Below are 20,607 nucleotides of genomic sequence, written 5' to 3' on the forward strand. Positions count from 1 at the left end.
GTGGAATTAATGCTCGCAAGCAAAATGAACTGCCGGAAAGCCTTGAAAACAAAGTAGATGATTATCAGAGGTACTAATTTCACCACTTAGATCATCACACTGTGTAATATAGAGATCAAGAGAAGAGAGGATCTTGTTATGTTGAGTGAATGCAAAATTCCAAAATCCATTTTTTAAGCTATCATAATTGCACTCACAATTATAACAAAAGCAACTGTGATAAGCTGTAGCTATGCATAAAAAGGGAACCTCTGTGCCCGATCTGAAAACAGCTAATAATGGCCGAGAAGTTGAGAGAAAGTCACAGACAGCTATCTGAATTTCAGTGTTACCATAAATATTTAATGGCCCTGTGCTGATGCCTCTCAGAGGGGAGGAGGCATTTCAGCAGTGCAAGCTTTTTCAAGCTCAGAGACTGTAATGACCATTTTCTCACCGAGCCTATGCTTGTGCTTAATCAAACTCATTTCCATATACTGAAATTTGAAATCCATTATTTCGGTTCAGTTTGGTCACCCAGGGTCAGGCGCAGCAGGGGAAGAGAAGCGGCTAAAGCGTCACATTAAGGCAGTGTTTATTGTTCGGCACAGATGTGTGTATATTTCAACAATGCCTCTGTGCTGCTCTGCTAGTATCGCCAGATGGATCTGAACTTCACACCAGCTAATTAAACTGCAAGAATAAAACATAGATCAAGGTCCAAAGAAAGCATTTGGCTTGTATAATGGAAAATAGAATAAATCACAAAATGACTACATGTTACAAACAGAGGCACCAAGATCAATTTCCATTTGAAGAAGTGACAGTTTAATTAGTCTAATTGCACAAGGTGCAGAGTAACTGTTCCTCCGCGAGTGACAAGAACAAACTGAGTTCAGAGCACACTCGATGTTGGCAGCGCTGTATTCGGTTTGTCTTTGTTCTTCGTCGGTGGAACACACATAATGAGATACTGCACTCTTTTTTTAAGATAATTCACTAACATCTAATTTATCATGGCATATGCTTGAGGATAATTACATTACACTCTCCCTGATACAATCTCTTCCCGATGGCTGCTTCAAAGAAGTGCTGAACCATAACAAGTATTTACAGCTCAGAGCCAGATGGCGAGGCCAGCTCTGGCATTTCATCCTTCCTTTCTCTGAAAATATTCCCTCGCAGTGCCTCTCCCTGTCTGTCTGCCTGTCTGTCTGAGCCCGGGGTAAACAGCCTGATGCTCTTGAGGAGACAGGAGAAGGGCGTAACCAGACCCACAGGCTGATACTGTTGACAATGCTGAGCTCGGGAGAAAGGCGAGCTGTAGCTAATGGGCTAAGGATGGAGCAGGAAGTGAGGATTTGGATCACCGCTCCGAGGGGGGCTCACATTCTGCTCTGGGACAGAATTGCTGCAACTTGAACCATCTATCAGCAGGACATTAGCCAAGCTTCACTACTGACCCATCCCTAAGCCAGAGCTTCATCGCAGGGTGTGCACATACACGGACAAACACGGTGAAACATACTTTGACATGCGCAAACACCGGAGATGGTGGACAGAGAGACAGGGGGAGAGTGGAGGAATGGACAGAAAGCCCCAGAGACTGAGAGAGACAGAAAGCAATCAATCAGATCACCTCCCTTCACCGCCACTTTGCAATACACTAACAATAGAATCTGCGGGCCATTAGTGGCTCTTTAGCAGATATAATAAACAGGCACTAGCAGGAATTCAGTGTTCTCTGCTCTGGGACCAGCTGCCAATTACCACATTACGCCAAACAAATACACTATTGATCTGCAGTCCAGAAGAAAACAGAAATACATAATGCATGCTGTTAAGTGAGTTCACCTCCTCTGTTGATATAACCAAGCCTTTCCTACACGCCACAAGGGAATGGCTGACCTGTTCGCACGAATGTTTGTCTGTTTCTTTGTCTGCGTGATACCAGTGTCTCATTTCTTCTCTCTTTTACTGCCAATTCCATTTATTCCTCAGTGTACCTCATTTGTGTCTACTTTAATTCCCAATTCCCCCAAATATCCTTCGACATCTCCCAGGGAAAAGGCTTATTGCTCTTATTGCTTTTAATCAATAATGGGCACACTGGGGGTGTAAGTATGCTAAGCTAGTTAATGATATATAATTAAGTATAATGTAAAGATAACAGTGCATCTGCATGCAATGCATGCATTGCATCTGCCTACTACAGGTAGAAAAAACATTCCAAAACATTTAAAGATGGTAACATCACTTAAAGTATCTCATCATGCTATTGCATAATCAACGTGGACGCTGTTAGCTGCACGGATAAAAAAATACAGTTTATACCACCAAACAATAGATTCGTCACAGCAATACATCCCAAGTAGCTGTGTGATGTGTTCCTTAACTGGCTGGTGATCGAATCTGTTCTTGAACATGCTCAAAGTCACATAAAACACATTCTGTATTTGCTTTGGAAACAGAGCAACAAAGTGAGACAGCATTGTTTATAACTGCCGCATGAGCCGAAGGAACAATGCATGGTTATGTCAGTGGGAGGCTGTTATGCAGAAGGGTTCTTGTCAAATTGACAACAGCTAATTAGTCCTATTAGTGCCGACAAAGAAATAATTACATGTCACTTGTGTTAGTCTGTTCTTTAGCCTTTCTGCAGTCAACTGGTAACTGGTGTACACCTGAAGCCTGCAGGCATTTATTTCACAGTGTTTAACTCCGCTTTCACATCTCTTTACAAACACTGACCCTGTCAGACACCATCAGGTATTAGCAGATATTAAACATATATGAGGCAAATACACTGCCTGGATCTAACTGATAAAAAAAGCAGCCTAAAGCATAACTGAAACAATGTGGTACGAGTGGTGTGTACGAACAATGTTTGACAACATTCACGAGAGTGTAACCTGTTCTGTAATGATCTATTCATGACTTCTTAAAGATAATCGGGTTTCTACAAGTACAGTTACCACTTATTTACATGCAGAATCTGCCACAGCCTCAACAAGGCGAGCAAGATGGGGCGCCCCTATCACACTAGTTGGTAGGGTGTCCGTCCCATATATTGAGGCTATCAGTCCTCTGCAGTGGTCACAGGTTCAACTCCCACCTGCAGCTCATTTGCTACCCCCTTTCTGGTCATGCCTTCCACCTGTTTCTACCATAAAGGCTAAAAAGCCCAAAAAAGAAGAATAAAAAAAAACAAAAACAAGGTGAGCAAGATAACAAAATGATCTAAGGAGCAGCCCATCTAATTCAAAGTAACACATGATATGACATTAAGAATGCGTTCTGAACTGCTCCATTGCAGTGATGTCTGGTCACTGCCTCGCTCACATGCTGATAAAAAGGCAGACTGCACTGCAGTCACAGCAGTTTGTCTTCTAAGAAGCATATCAACAGAGGATGACAGCTGGCCCTATTTCACCTCAAGGACAATGGACATATACCCTCTTTTTTCATTTGTGATGCTGATTTGCTCAACCAGCGCATTTTTCGATTTTTGCCCGAGTAAGACAGCGAAACCTGACTAAAAATACAGTATGTAGAGTAAGAGCTATAGTCTGCTGTCAAAGCAACAATGCACTCTCTTTTTGTGCTAATATTAAGTCCTGCTGCCTTTTTGGACCACGTGTCAACATACACAGAGTATGGCCTCACAGTGATTTTCAGAAATCAGGCGCCGGTAGAACGGAGACACTGTTTTTAATCTTCAATATGTCCTTTTTGTTCTTTTCTACATCATATCCTTCACAGCGGCAATGATTGCAGTTCACTGCAGGATCCTTAATTTCATACTACTTGCACAAACTGCATAAAAAGACAGATTTAAATTATTTGCCCTTCCACTTGAAGATGTGTCCTGCTGTGATGGAACACATTCACAGCTCTTCTTTATATTAACCCTCCCTCACCTCCATATTTTCCTCGTGCAAGACCTTCATTTCACATTGGCAATCACGTTTGTTGAGTGTGTGTTGTGTTGGGGTGTTTCGGTTGACAGGATGCAGCACCTCCCTACCTCTTAATGTCAGAGCTGCTTGCGGTGTTAATGAAAAATCTCCCATTACCACAGGCTTTTTGTGTTTAATGTCATGACACTCTGTTTTTCCTCTTTTTTTTATTAAGAGACTACTTAAATGATTGGGTGATAATTAACAGTTTAGGCAGTACTAATCCATTAACACTGTGATAATAGATTCTAAAAATAAATTGTACATTACAAAAGGCATCATGTGATCTGGCTAGTCCAAATGGGAATAGTATGTCATGTACATGCATTTAAACACTGATGTAATTGCAAGTCATGTAACTTCAGTACATGCATTAACAGTCTGTAACTATCCATAACTGTGCAAAGGTCAAGAAAATCAATAGACCAATAGCTGGATATTGTCAACACTTCTTAGTAATTCAGTATTCCTCTCATGTGCTGTCTGATGTGCAAACCCAAGGGAAAATGGGGCAGCAGACACAAAACCAAAAATAGAAGAAATTCAGGGAAAGTGTGTGTGGCAAAGGGCTGCCCTTAAGTTTCCTCTGGGCAGAACAAAGATTCAGTACAGACTTCAGTAACAATAGCCCGATGCCAAGTATGCCACTTTAAGTAATGGAGGCTGCTTCTATTTTGTCTGCTCTTTTTTCAAATTTACAGTGGAGTTTCATTAAAGCAGAGCCGCTGACTAACATTTTTACTTGCAGCAATGACTCGGGATTGTAAGTAACTGAATTACCTCACAGCAATAAATAAACTCTTTCTTTTGTATCAGTGGTTTTTCCTCAAAGTACCTCAACAGCGAGGAGCTTAGTTTTTAGTGGATGCCTTCTTCACATGACAATGAGCCCAAACAGAAGATACCCCTCAATGAAATCCGCCAGCCTCCTCTCTTCATCCTTTTGAGCCACATTTCAATTTCTAATCCCCTTATGCAATATTACTACTCAATCAAAACTATCAAGTCTACCACACGCATATAAAATACCTCTTGAATATGTGAAGAGCCAACTTCCACTGATGATTTCCAATTTAGAGTCTGCTGATTCCCAGAAAGATCAAACATTTCAGACTATTTTGAAACGTATTTCTCGCCGTGGGGTCTCAGTGTGACTTACCTCTCTGAAGTTCTCTGGGCCACAGTCTAAGCCTCTGAAGTTGCACTCCAGCAGCATCTCCTCAATGCGGTGTCGAGTGCGGTTGTAGAACTCATCCAGGCTGAAGCGAGAGCCCGGCGGGCGGTCCGGCTCTGGGGCGAGCGGAAACCCCGGTGCCATGCCTTCTTCGAAGCCCAGCAGAGGGCCCATGAAAATCAGGTCGCTGTAGCTCATCTGAGACTTCCGAACAAAGTTGTAGTTACATATGGTGACAGCCGGAAACGTCATGTTTTTGGCCATTTTTTCATCCAGCATGGTGATGCGATCAAACTGGAGATAATATATGACCCTGTCGGCCACCTGGAACAAGAAAGCGGACAGGGCCATGGTGAAGACCACCGCCCACAAACCCTGGCGAATACCAAACTTCTTTTCTTCTACAAACACATGGTTGGCGCCATGGAGCGAGCAACCGCTGAAGAAAGTGGCCAGGTCGTCCACCTCGGTGACGTTGTCCTCCTCGTCATTGTAATCATCCACTTGACTACACCCATCCAAGTACTCCTGTGAGTCTCCATCACCATAACTCTTCTTCACTCGCTTGTAGTGGTCGTCAAAACCATCTTTACCATATCCTCTATCGGGCTCGTCGTCGGCAGAGAAGGAGATGGTGCACATGATCCGGACCGGCATGGTGGGAGGATGAGAAAGTCAATAATGCTTTTAAGTAAGATGAGGCCAGAAATCCAGTTCTGAAACAATCAAAGAGTCCAAAAATCCTGAAGCAATGAAACCATTCACGACGAGAAGTGGTGGGAAATCTGACTACTGATGCAAAACTATTGAAATAATCCCGTAATTCAGCAGCAAAACAATAAGAAACATGTGCCACATACAATACTGGCCCATCAAGTTACTTGTCAATCAAAATACGAAGCTAATCAAACACATACTGTCCAAAACGAGGTCAAAACATCATCCGAAACACAAGCTGAAGAGCAAACCACAAACTCTGCTCTCCACTGAGTTGAACTGAGTTGCCTTGCCTGGGTTTGTCCTTTTGTCTCTGGGGCAGATCCATCCTTTCGCAATTTCAAAAGAGAGAAGAAGAAGCAGAAGAAGAAGAAGAAAAGGAGGAGGAGGAGGAGAAGGAGGAGGAGGGGAAAGAAGGTGAGGCCATGAGGAGTGTGGGACACAGAATACTCCCGCAGGGCCCAGCCACAGGTCACAGCGCTGGGGCAGAGTTTCACCATTTACAGGAAAAAAAAACAAAAAAAACAAAACCCTGAAGCTTGATGCATTGATGCAGTGGAAGAGAGAAAAAAGCACCAAATAGGCTGTTTGTTTCTGCTGATTTTACTGTTCGGTGTGACCTCACTCCTGCAAAAAGACAATGATCTCAGCACAGTTGTGTAATCAGATGCAAATAATACTTAGGTGTCAGTGAAATGACTGCAGGTGAGCAAATGGAAAGGATTCACACCCTGGAATATGCAATACAACCTTACATGCAGGTGCTTTATTGTAAGATCTGTGCTCACAATGACTGTTAAAGTACATGGAACAACACCAAGTAAGACGTGTACCTTTAGCAGATTCAGACAGAGGAAGTATAAAGTTCCCGCGTGACGTCTGATCAAGAAATAAGCTACAACAGAGAAACCATCAAGGAGAATAGCCAAGAATTTAATCGACTTTCGTTTGCACATTGTTATTTCAATCTAATGGCTCATTTTACCAACAGATCTCCTTCCAATTACAAACCCTCCACATAGCTGCAAGCAGTTCTGTGGAAAGGAGATTAACTGAAACCAAATATGTACAAGAAGTGGAGAGAAAACATCTTAAATGGATCCTCTCATTATTGAATATGGAGATAATGCAGATTCCCAGAGGTGGTGTTGGTTGTGATATGAAAAGGAAATGTAAGAGACTGATCCATCTGTATTGATCCACTTCCATTAGACTGCTGAGATTATTTTCAGTAACATGATGGTGCCAGAAGATGAAATGTTAGATGCATTTAAGGAGATGACAGCACTCTTTACAATAAAACCTACAGCTAATCCTATAAGGAACGACCACATTAAAACCTGTAAGACCAATAGAAAACACATTAGCCAAAGCGATCCATAGTGTTGAGCTCTTACGCCGTAACAACCCGCCAGTGTGTTTTCATCAGGGGGAAATATCAAGTGAGAGGGTGAGAAAGGCAGCAGACTTTGTCAATATGTGTTTAGCAGCAGCTGTGAAGATTATCCGTCACAGAAAAAACTGCTGATGATAACAGAGCAAACAAAACAGTTGTGGCTTGGCCTTGATCAGGCACAATCTTGGAGATGGAACAGCAACGCCTGATAGCCTCTGGTTCTTGAATATGCATTAGTGATCACTAGATAGCCTCCGGCATCCAGCCTGACCTAACAAGAAGGTCACAGAGCTCCCTCAGCTGCACCTCCCTGCCTTCTGAGAGGTATTACCACATGAATATTCACATCTACAAACGTCTTGGATTTGGCAAAAGATGGCAAGTTGTGAAGGAAATTAAACAGTGCAAAGCAGCAGCCTCTGACCCGCTGTATAAAATTTGATGATTAGGTTCATTTGTTTTGTGCCAAAAGATCTTAATTACATTGTCAGTGCAGATGCACGAGGCTGCAATGAATCTGTTTGTTTTGGCATGTTCTTCTCAAAAGACTTAAATCCAAAAGCAAACACGACTGGCCCATTTATCTCTCCTTTTATGCCTTTTCATCGTCATTCCTTCCCTGACATTTCTCAGTGCTTTCAAATCATGATCGCTCTGCCTCATTAAGCATATTGATATCCACTAGGGGGCAGCAGCAGCCCATCTAATCCTGTAGTCTCTCCTAAGGACTGAAACTGTTGACTGAAAGCATCAAAGTACTTGAAAGGCAACATTTTGAGAGAGTGAAGATGCCAACTGTGAACAAAAAAGTACACAACCAATTTCTGTATAAATACTGCTCCTCAAACACAATCATACTGTTTCTTCACAATGTGTTTTTGCCACTAGTAAGCATTAAAATGAAACTTGAAAAAGCAGCTTTTTAAACTGCAGTGCAAAGGGTGAAAAGCTATAAATTACTGGCAATGAAACGGATATTGATTTTATAGACTCACAAAAGAGCTTTAGGCTTTCAAATCAACAGCAAATTGACATAAAAACCCACACATTTCATCATAACACCCTTTGAATTAGAAATGTGAATTCACTCCCATGAAATTACTTGAATGAATTAAACAGCTCTAACACTTACTTCTCAGTAAGATCATCCTAAAAGAGGTCCCCTGGTGGCCTAGAGCTCAAGACGCCAACCATTAACCGGTCTCCGATTCAAATCCAGCTGCGGACCTTTGTTACAAGTTGTTTCCCGTTTCCATTTCCCATCATCACTCTCCTATCAACTCCCTAAAGAAGGCCTAATACACCCCACAAATAGGAAAAACCTCATTTGTGCTGGTGCTTTAACCTTAAGGAAAAAATCCTTTGTGTTTCCTCACTGAGACCTGAACTCGCTGAGAAAACGGGAAACAAAACAGTGTTTTGGGGTTACGTTTTCACATCAGGTCAAAGGGTGGCAGTGTTGTGATGTGAGTGTCCACAGTCACAGCTACAGTGGAGCCCCGGGGCTGGGATTTCAACAAGGCCATGCGTTTTACCATGGTCAGAGCGAGAAGAGCGCAGGGCAGATGAGAGAAGAGGTTTAACGCTCCCTTTCAAGTCCCTCTCACCAGCTCACAACTAGGATCGACCTGGCGTTGCCATGGATACATCCTGGCCGTCAGCGAGAGAGGATGCACAAAGCCCATTACTCAGAATGCGCACATAGTCACACACGCACACACGGACACACACAAACACCCAGAAACAGAAGAAAACATGGACACATGAAGTGTGCAGCCCCCCCCCCCCAACACACAAACACACACACTGAATGGACACTGGAGGCCTTTGTGTAATTTATGCATTCCTCATAAATTTGATTTGAGTCAGGATTTGAAGTGAGGACAGGAGGAGAGCGGAGATGACAAAATAAAGATATCACAAAAAAGAGCTGAGAGACAATGATATTACTTGCCGAGAGGCAGTGTTTAATCAATAGTCTAGCATTCATATTCTTTGGTTGTTGTGGGATTCAATGGGCTGGGCCTGCACAGGAAGAAGCAAAGAGCAAGTAAACAAGCACCGAGCTCAGTCCATTCCCAGAAGATGCCGTGGACGAATGAAGCAGAGGCCAAAGGCAATGATGCTGTTCTCCAAAACACAACATTTCTGCCCTCACCTTTCAACAGGGGCCACAGCTCTCTGATACGCACTGTGTTATGCCCTCCCTCCCTGCTGTGAGGAAATAATATGGAGAGAACAATGACCTATTTTTTTAAGTGAGTTGGCCACACAACGCATTTCTCAGTCAAAGCAGTGCATTGGTGCTACACAACCTCATGACCTCATGCCACATGAGTCTCAGAAGGACTGCTTTTGATGCTGGTAGACCCACATCTGGCTACAGCATATCTATAAAAGAAAAGTCCATAGGTTGACACAAAGAAAAGAGAAGTTTAAAGGTGATATTTGAGCCTGGTATCAGGTTTTGCTGCTTCTCGTCGGTTAAAAAGCTTCAGCCTGCCTACAGGAAAAGCTTAATCACTTAGAAGAATTTCATATCTCTTGCAAACAGTAGGGAGAGTGACAAGTTCAAGAGAGACTGGTGTCAAATGACATTTTGAAATGAGCGAATAAAAAGTCAACACTATTCTGAAAAGAAAATTTCAACACCTTTTTCAATTCCTCTTTTTAATCATTAATCCAGGGTACTGGGTAACATTTCTCAGGTCTGTTTGTGTTGGCTCCGCTCCACGCGTCTCTCATAAATGTTTCGTGTCACGCAGTCCTTTCAAGCTTCAGCTTTTTCGACGCAGTGGGTGAAAAAATATAAAATGCAGGAATTGTTGGTGGGATGCAGCTATGGTGGGTAAAATAAAAGTCAAAATAAACACACTAAAAGCATGACGTGACAGGTTTAAAGCGGAGCCCCCCGTCTTATCCAAAGATATATGAGGAAAGCAAATGGCACCAGACCACCTCCCATAAACCTGACCTTGTCTAATAGCAGATGCAGGGAAAATGACAAAATGACAGACTCGCTGCGGTAAATTCGCAGTCATGTGTGTCGTGAGTGTGTGCCAGTACGCCTTTATCAGACAATGGGGAAGTGCTGCTTTTCGGTCAGCTGTGCGATCTGGCATTCAGAATGAACACTTCTAATACTAAGGACAAATCTCAACCTCACACAACCATCCGGCCTTTGAAAGTCAGTTTAGCATCAATAAATTACCGCGCTGCGCAGTTTCCCGCTACCTCTAAGCTCCACAACCTCATCTATGTCTTCATCCAATCACAACGTGCCACGATCACCTCCAGCCACTCATCCGCAAGCTGTCACACTATAAATACTTTCTCTCTTTCTGCTGTCATTCAGCTGTTCATCAGCCACTACGCACGTGGTCCACCTCCACCCCTTCACCACCTCCACTGGGATGCCTGTCCATCTTCAAGCAAACCCTCCTGTCAGATGTTTCCCTTTCATGAGGTCCTTCCAAATTCCAGCTCCGTCCTCTTCACCACTACCAGTGTTTAGGCCCGGGAGGAAGTTTCTTATATATTGGAGGCAACTAATTCATGGTATCGCTTCCCATGGTGATCTACCTCCTATTTCTCATTCTTTCTGTTTTTCCTGGAAGTCTGTCCTGATTGCACTGCTGAACTGCTTCATACAACAAGCTGTTGGAGTACGTATTCATAGCCATTTCAAATGGCCACACTCGAAGTGGAGTGAAAAACTGGTTGTCAAAGAGAGGACGGAGGCACAAAATGGTCTAAATATGTGGATAACTGAACCGCAGAGAGCTAGATGGACAAGTTCAAACCCCAACTCCTTCCTCACCACAACACATCTGACCAATCACGACAATCATCTGCAAGAAATTACTTAATGGTTAATTGATTAACAAAATTATCTGTTTTTTAAGCTCTACCCGCATAAAACGGTATTTTTAAAATCACTTTTTTGGAGCCACATGGCTAAAAAAAGAACTAATACTCACTCAGCCCTTGTAACACCGGTGGCTCATCTATGCTGTACGTCATAAAACTGCAATACCCTATCTTATTCCCATTGCCTGCCAATTTGTTCACTTCCTCTCCACTTTAAACTGTCATCTAAAAAAAGGCAAAATAAACAGAATTAATCTTGGGAACAAAAAAACAGCTCATTAGTAAGAATTACTCATTGTCTGACATTGGTCAGAGCATGATGTCAAGCAGAATGTGGCTGGTTCATGTACAGTCTAAAAGCCAACAGCCGCGGGGTCGAAACGACTCCCTGCAGCAGCTGGTTCGTGTCAGCGCCTGTTTAACACTGCAGAGCAGATCTGGCTTTCGACACACTGACACTGCCAGCAGAAGCCTTCAGAGAAAGATCTCCTCCACAGTGGAGTGCTCCTTTTGACTCCTGGTTGCTGCCCACCTTCACCCACTGCAGTGCTTTGGCCTGAGCACTGGCAATGCAGCAACGAGGCCAACTGCAGACAACACAGCAAAACAAAGGATGCTGCTCAGTGTACAGTAGGACAGCTCTTAGAGCGATAACATGCAACATTTACTCATTAAAATGCCTAAAAAGGCTTAAACCTATGTCATATATTTTGTTGATTTGTGTACTTACATCATCCCAAATGTGTCTAACATTGATTGATTGAGAGAAGAAGAAATTACATACTGTGTTTAAGAGGGATTTCATTATGGCGCAGACTGAAGTCGTAGGCACATTTGTTCATACGAGAGCGAGGAAAAGGAAGCGAATCCAGTAGTGTTGATATTTATGACATGAAACTGAAATTTGCACTTTGCGGTGATTGGCATGTAATGATGAAATGCAGCTGGCGGCAGTCAGGCCACCAAGTGCTTTTAGAGCAAAAAAAAACCATGACTAGACCAGACACAGAGATAGAGACAGAGCGTTGTTGTGAAGGTCAGCACAATTAGCACTGCATTAAGTTGGAGATGGACGCCAGATGGGATTTATAGTAGAAGACAGTTGAAATCAATGTAGATATCACATGTCTCCTTTTGTAATCAATGGATTCCATGGGAACACCAGGCTGTTCAGATCACAGTCGGGAACATCACAGCCCCTTCATCTCTCTGTTTCTGACGGACATGTCAAATATGAACAGAGCGGGGTCAGAGGGCAACAACAGCCGCCCTATGATTGGCTCTCTGCCCTGCTGCATTACACAGTGGCACCGTCTCCCCATAGAACGTGATTATCACTCAGTCCAGCCCATTACCTCCACAGCGAGGCCCCCTTCATCTCCTGTCTTCCTTTTCACCTGTTTCAAATCAGCCTTTACTTGTTCTTTCTCTGTTTGATTCACTCTGACTTTATCTCTTACAAGTTCTCTTCATACCTTTCCCTCTATTACTAAAATGAGCACCAGTGGGGCATCAGGCTGCCTTTTAACACAAGAGCCGAGAGGGACACAGTTATCGAGCTGAATGGTTTAAATATGTCACTCGGTGGCATTTTCATAAAGCCAATTCATAAGGGCAGGCCTGGAGCCGCACAGCTTGGGGATCTCAACACTAATATCAGCGATTACTGACTCTGCTTTCAGGACCTCCATCTGCATCATTACTACATACCAATAAACACGAAGCAAACTCCCTCGATATGCATGAATATACTCAGCATGAACCACAAAAATAGGCAATTAAGCTTATTTTTGCAGGTTTTAACAATCATCTGTCATTTGTATTAATCCATGGACAAGCTAAGGCTGTGTTTTTGTTCAGGCATAATGTGTTCATGCCTGTGTCTTGTCATTATTTCTCTCTGACACCAATGTAAATAACACGTAGCAATTATGTGACAATGCTGACATTTGCTGTGTTGTTCCTTTTGCCAGATAGACCATATCACATTTTTCTGTACTTTGTTCAAAGTCTGTCAAAGTGACGTTATGTATTTCAGCAAGAAACTCTGGTCTCAGAGTATCATTTTGATTATGTTTGCTGAACAAACATCATTAATTTTGCACTGTTCTATAATAAGGCTCAAGTTGCTCGAAACTCAGCGTGGATTGTACTCAACTTTCCCTCTCGTCACACAGCATGAGCTTTAAATCCTCGGATTTAAAGGAAGTGGTGCTGATTAAAACTCTCAAAAAATAGGAAGGAGTTGGCATGTTTTCTCTTCCAAATTGAAACTAGAAGCTTCATCCAGATATGTAAGCAGGGAAAACTGCAGGCCTAACTTTGTTAGATGTAGATTTACAGAGCAAAATCCACTAAGTACGCACATCAAGGAATGTGTGCTAACTAGGGCTGGGCGATAAAACAATATGATATGTCTCGCGATAGACACGTAATCAATATCAATAATGCGTTCGATAAAACATTAGATTTTTTTTTTTCCTTCGTTGGAAAAACCAGAAGTTGCGAAACAAGGTTGGTTGCATGAACAAAGGCACTCGCTCCCTGGTTACCGAGCAACGTAGGGAGTAATCACTAATCAGTGGGAGTGACACGCTAGCACGCCAATCATGTAACAGTATCAAGTTCAGTTGAGCCATCTCGTTGTCTCGTGTTTGATTCTTCGCGAGGACTGAGATGAGAAATAGAAAGCGCTGCAGCGAGCGAAGAAATTGTCGATAAAACAGGGAAAGTCAGCTTGCCAGTATGGAGTTTTTTGGATGTTATTAGTCAGACCGTAGTCAGACCAATGTGGTCTGTAACTTATGCAAGACTGTCGTCCCCACCAAGACCGGTAATACCACAAACTTATTTAACCACCTTAGCCGCGCTCATTCTTTGGAGCACAGCCCTATTCGCCAACGTCCAACATCTGCAACCACAGCAGCACCCAGAGGTACTCTGCTTCAGTGCCTTATGACAAATCATCTAAAAGTCACAAAGACATAACGGAGGCAGTAGCATATCATATAGCTAAAGACATGCTTCCGCTGAGCACTGTGGTTTCTCTCTGTTTACATTTTTACACTGTTTTTTTTACATATATTATTTGAGTGTTTTCCATGGTTGTGTTGACATTTCCTTTCCTTTCTGCCTTGATAGCTGAGGAGATTGTAATCAGAGGAAGGTTAAATTGAAAATAAAAATGTTTAAATGTAATGTATTTTTCTCTTGGTCCTTATTTTAAATATGTCATAAAAATATCAATAATTATCGATATCGACCAATATAAAACACTTATATCGTGATACAGTTTTCAGCCATATCGTCTAGCCCTAGTGCTAACACTAGCTAGCACACATTCGGCTCATGTCACAAACGCAAATAGCAGGAGAAGATTAAGTAGTGACTTTTTGGGCTTTATTTGCTGAAACTGAACATTAAACTGAATGTGCTCTATTTAGTTGAAGCATCTAGTGGTGACAGTCAATGATCATTTTCTATCTGAGTCGGATAATGATAATAGCCTTGCAGGTGGTGCAGGTCTTCTAATTTATATTAATCTCACTCAAATGTCTTGCACATGAAGTCCTAACAAATGTGAAGTTTCAGTCTTGCATGCTGCTGATTGCATTTTAAGTAAAAAAAAATATTGTTCATTGTCCCGAAGCTTGAAAATAAAATAAAATAAAATAAGCAATGCTATAACGCAGCTGTTAAAACGATGGTGACACCATGATGAGTCAGAACTTGGCAGTCGCTAACTCACACCGGCACTCAGTCTAATCAGTTATGAGCTGCAACACACATCGCTGCTGCACCCGAGGCCAGAGGGCTAACAAAGCAAGACAAAGGGAGTTGTATGCACACGCGTCAAGGCACAGTTGGAAGCAAGCACCTGCTTTTTGTAAAAGCACAGTTAGTCTGTTTTTTTTCCCCTGTCCTTCAGTGTGCAAATGAGAGCTTAAACACATACCCACATATGCCGCTCACACATGCAGCGCTGTTGGCAACTACTCTATCACTGCCAACGTGCAGGAGCCTTTAAGTTGGCAAACAAATATTCTCTCTTAACCCACCGCCATTCCTCGACAGATGATGGACCCTCGACCGAGGGCAGATTCTCCGGTCTCCTCACAGCCAATCACACATGAATGTCTGAGAAAAAGCACCTGGTTCATGTCTGCTCCCACTTCAGTATTCAGTGGTGCTTCTTCCAAGAACCCTTATGAGAGCAGGGGGAAGGGAAGGGAAGGGAAAGGACAGGACAGCGGTATAGAAAAAGGAATAACTAGAGGGAGCAAAAATGGTGGGGGTGGTGGTGGGGGGGGGTGCCTGAGCTCGGATCTATTTGTCATGTCAGATAATATGACAAACACTCAGAGGGGGAGTTTATAACTAGATTACTGAGAGTACCTCGATTTATTTGCAGGACTAAGAGAGCCAACACTTAAGGGGGCCTGACGCGCTCATCACTTTTTAACGCAAGATTAGTTTTCATTCATTTGCTAAGCAGATTACATTGTTTCTTTGAGTAAAACTTAAAAGCTGCCAGAGATGTGAATAGTGTTGCTAATTAGGAGCCAGGTTTGTTGATCTCTCCTGTTTCACAGAGAGGGCTGCTTTAATAGCCTTCATCCTTGTATAATGCATGCTTCCAGGCCTCCGGCTATCCATCCATCTATCCATCCATCCATATATATCGGCGTGATCACTAATCAGTCTGCTGCATTTTCTAGACTTGCATTATAGCTTTTACTGTGGTTAATACATGCAGCCAGGACTAAAATTCCCACCTAAGACAAATCAATTTCCATGCCACAGAGGAGCAGGTGGGTGGAAGGTTTAAGTCACACTTCAGTCAGCAAAACCTCTGTGTCCAATAACTTCATAATGAGTCTGTCCCTGTGTGACTGTTTGTTCCTTTAAATGTGACAAACGGGCCCAACTGGGACACAAAACAGCATTGTCAAAAACAGAACTGTGGCTTCAGAATCCCAACAGAGATTTTTGTTCTTTTCTTTTCTACATGCACACCCACTGTGGACTTAAAAAGAAATGACGAGTAATCCGAGATGAGGTCAAGAAAACCAAAACTAGAGTTCTGCTCTCACAGTGGCCCTGTTCGGTTGTCAGGGTATCTGTTATGAAATTTTCCTGTTAGGAAAATGCGTCATGTTGTCATGGCGCACACCTGGCCATCACTCTCCAAAATGAAACTGAAGCCACATTCAAAGCTTGTTTTTGCTGCGATGCCACATCCAACCTGCGAGGAAAACCGTTTCTGTCATGGAGCTCCAGAGAATGTCTTGAGAATGAGCGTGATGTTTAATACTTTACACTTACCTCCTCAGCCTCTAATGAGTTGTAGATGCTAAAAAGATTAGAGAGCCATCAACTAGTGAAGATTAGGGTCTGGACAGGCCTTGACAGGGGGCTCACTATATGAGATTTACCATTTCCTCATCCCAAATAAGGGCCTGGCCGCTGATGAGAAGGGGGCAAAATCAATACGCCCTCCTCGTTCCCAGGCTCAGTTGGAGCACGAGGCACTAAAAGAGGGTCAATGATTTAGCGCATCTCTCACTGACGGAAATTAATAAACATGAGAGTGCCGGGTTGTGCTGTGGCATGTGCGCCATTCACAACAGAGAGGTGAGAGTGATGGGGGAAGTTAATTCAGCCTGCTAAGACGGAAGGTCACATCTATTTCGCTTTGGCAGAGTTCGCAGTTCTGCCTCTCTTTTCTTTTGGTTATCTTACCAGACACAGATGAAGAAAAATAATATGTTGGGATTTACATGGGAGGGAGGAAATACAATCAAATCTGTGTGTTAGAAATAGCAGCACTTTCAGAGTAAACCCACATGGCGTCTACATCAACAAGAGGCAGTCATTAAACTATGTCCCGAGGAGGTGCAGTGACAGCTTCAAGTAGTTTGGTATTATACCACCATGCCCAATTTACAAGCCAGATGATATTTGCATCAGAAGCAGAGAAATTCCTCGGTGAAAACACAGCTTAGGGAAGAAGAGCATCTTCTGTTATCTGACTGATAAGGACGGCGCTACTCGCATCTTCGTTATGTTTTTTTTGCTAGTTTTTCTTCCGCCTCTAGAGTAAGCTCCTTATACAGTATGTTTTTCTCCCACTGAATAATGGATCTGAGAGCCTAAAATTGGCCATATGCCTACTCTTTATTTCACTGATTTCACTGATTCAGGGCTTATGTAGCTTTGCGTGAACCCTACCGAAGTCTGCATTAATAAAACTGTTTGTTGCTATTTACATACAGTATGCTTCTTATGTAAGGAAAGGAACTGATTGCCCTCTTCCTTTTCAAGTAACTTACAGACACGTCATTTCTGGGGGTGAAATCCTGCCTATAAGGGATGGTGCCTCAGTCCTCTTTGATAAATGCTGTAGGCAGCTACCTGGCTGGATGATTTAAATTCAAAGAGAAAAAAGGCCGTACTGTACAGGGAGTCTCGGTTCATTAGGGCTCTGTGCTGAGAGAGCTGGATATTATAGAGAGAAACTAGCTGCAGCTGGATGAAATATAAAGTCACCCAAATGAAAACCCTAGCATGTTTTCCATCAGGCAGCGTAAAGCTGGTGCTAACCAGGAACTTTCAAGTGAACGAGTCTGGGAAGCTACTTTGATGTAGCTGACAAGGAGCCAGTAATGAGGAGGTTGACTTTGCCGGAGCCTCCCTCCCTAAAACTCTTCTCTTTTAGTCAAATGAGTGCAAGTCAGTATGCTGATACCTCGCGTCTGTCCATTTGTTGATATTGCTCGTCTCCCCTGCAGAAGACCAATTTGGGGGAAGGGGGAACACATTAGCCGCCTGCTAATGCTGAATCCCTTCATAAGCTGGGGGAATCTATGCTGCAAAGTAAATAAGACATGGTGTAAGCTAACACATAAAACCCACTAAATTACTGTACTTGACCCAGCTCTTGAGCCAGGCACTTAACCCTGAGCTGCTCCGGCTGAGCTGTTGACAGTTAGATTGCATTCCTGTCTTTATGTATCAGCGTTGCCATGACAGTATGTAGCTCTCGCATCGTTCACCATTTTGACTTGGCACCCACGGCAGCCCGACTGAGTCAGCTTCAGCGGCGAAAACAATGAGAGACAGCAACGTGAAAAAGCAGCACATTTGATTTTAGTTGAGACACCTCGGATCAAAACTGGAAATAACACGCACTGTAGCTGAGATGTGTTGGAAACAAGTGGGAGAGGCACAAAGTGTAAGAAAACAGATTGTGATGTTTTTCAAACAGCTGCTATCTGCTTCTTTTTTTGACTTTGCTGTCAGTTTATATGGTATCAGATATGGGTCACATCCTGGAATAGATACAATCAGAAACCCCTCCATCGAAAAAAAAAAAAGGAAACATGAGCTGCAGTTCAGAATAGAGCATGAAAGACTACAGTGTGACTACAGCCTGCTGTTAGCTTGCATTGCAATCGCGTCAGTAAATATTGTAAGCAATGTTCAACAGCAGCCAGTTGGTAATACTTACCAGCTGAAAAATCTATTGCTAATGAGAGCAAATTGCACCACTACTCTCAGATGAAAAGGGGTATGAACACCTTTGTTCTTTGCTGGTTAACAGTAGTTTTGACAAAGATCCTATAAAACAGCAGACACCTGGAAAACAAAACTTCTTTTTGCTTGCCTAATAGTGGTGCCGTGAGAGGAAGCGAAGGACTGTGATTAAACGGGGATAAAGTAATTGATATTCCTCGCAGGACCCCAGGGCTCTGCCAAAAGAGAGATGGGGGAAGACGGAGAAGAGGGGAAAAACGGAAATGTATTACTCAACGTCAGTAATGACCATAAACATATAAATCACAGGGCACTGAGGCTGTTACTGGGAAAATGAATCAGGCACTGCTATGAGGGGGAAGGTTGAAGGGAGCATATGAGGGATGAAGGAAGGGATGGAGGAGCGGAAGAAGGGAGGAAATAAGGGGAAGCTTGCAGGCTCGAACAACACTGCACTGCAGGGTGTCTTCTGGTGTTATATCACCACTCACTTAAAATTACTGACACGTCTCGGCAGAGGATTTCTTTTGATAACCGATGCTTGATGCATGATATATTAAAGACTGACTTAATTTTTCCTTAGACATGCTACAATAAAAGCCTATACTCATCTTTTTTATTACCCCATGATGGTGCCACCGCAGCTCACATCAATAGAAGTCAAACCATTTGAGGCTCCTGTGACTAACCTTGTATGTCATTATCAAATAGGAGCAAGCAGCTGGACAATTTGCCCCACAGATGCCAATGGAGCCAATCAGCTGACCAGCAGCAAATCAATCATGATTACCTCGCTTAAAAAAAAGATCAATGGAGTTAATGACCAGTGTGACTTTGTCTCGATCCACATGAGAAAACAAGGACACGTGCATGGGGGGCACCACTCTTACACAGCACCTCTGGTGTTCTGCCAGAGTTCATGTCTACAACCAAGCCGCAAGGCAAAGAGCTTGATAAAACAGCAATCATTATTTTAATTGTTGAACAGTCTGGCTAGGATTTTATTGATTATGTATTGGTTTTGGGGTCACTGAAATATCAGAAAATGATTTCAAGGGTGCCCTGCGATCGGCTGGCGACTGGTCCAGGGTGTACCCCGCCTCCTGCCTGTTGACAGCCGAGAAAGGCCCCCCCCCCCCCCCCCCGCGACCCCGAAAGGGATAAGGGATTTCAAAGGTTCACTGATTAATTAAGAGTTGTTTTTTGTTCTTAATCCTCATCCTCATCAGGCTGTGCCTTTCATCTGATGGTGACATCAAAAGTCATGCAGGCTACATCGTAACTGAAGACTTTAGCTCTTTGAGGAAGAATTTGGTTGGTCCATCTTCAGTTGTAGGTAATGGTGGCAAGCTTAGTTCTGATTTGTTACACGGTAGACACTGAACATCTCCACCTTTCACACAGTGTATTAGAGTTTATTATTCATTTAGCAGTGGTTCATTTGACAAAACGTATCCCATCTGTTTGAAATATGTCTAATCAATTTTAAAGTTCTCAGGAGGGTCGGAGCATCTGCGGAGATGATCTGCAAATGCTACAGAAAATGGCAGCAGCATAAGAGAAATTAGAAACCAGCAGACCCTGAGACATTAACTACTGGCTGATCTGTGGGAAAGCGATGAAGCAGCGCTGGCAGCCTCAAAGCTTACTGAACACGACTGAGCAGAGACACCAACTCATGATATGGACTGTATGTTACTACAAGCAGCAAATATGTCGCTGAGTGAAGAGACACAGTGGTCTCTGGCATCTCAGTGGAGAGTACACCCTCAGGGAAGAGCTGCCATTGTCCAAAAGTGCCTACAGCGGCACAGAGAAAGTCTGCTTCCGGCTTGAAGGACTCGTTTGAGAGCCGATGTGACAAGTGGCCAACAAACAGATTTGTGGAAGCAGCAGGTTTTTTGCAGCAGTGTTACAGGGAGAAAACAAAACACTGGGCAGCTTGGACAGACATAGAGCACCCCACTGCGAAGGCT

The 20,607-nt window shown here is 43.1% G+C and overlaps 1 protein-coding gene across 2 annotated transcripts in view; it reads right to left on the reverse strand.

Moving 5' to 3' along the window:
• The window catches only part of asic1b (acid-sensing (proton-gated) ion channel 1b), a 148,105-nt gene that overhangs the window by 40,490 nt on the left and 87,008 nt on the right, over positions 1–20,607 (reverse strand). The window contains exon 1 of one of the 2 annotated variants that reach the window (XM_070958615.1): positions 5,098–5,817. The exons of the other annotated variant lie outside the window; for it this stretch is intronic. Coding sequence (XP_070814716.1) covers positions 5,098–5,769 — 672 coding nt within the window. The 5' untranslated portion in view covers positions 5,770–5,817. Of the gene's footprint in view, positions 1–5,097; positions 5,818–20,607 lie in introns of those variants that run through there. 2 annotated transcript variants of the gene reach the window in all.

The sequence above is a fragment of the Chaetodon trifascialis genome, chromosome 3 (assembly GCF_039877785.1).
Source record: "Chaetodon trifascialis isolate fChaTrf1 chromosome 3, fChaTrf1.hap1, whole genome shotgun sequence".
NCBI classification, from domain to species: domain Eukaryota; kingdom Metazoa; phylum Chordata; class Actinopteri; order Chaetodontiformes; family Chaetodontidae; genus Chaetodon; species Chaetodon trifascialis.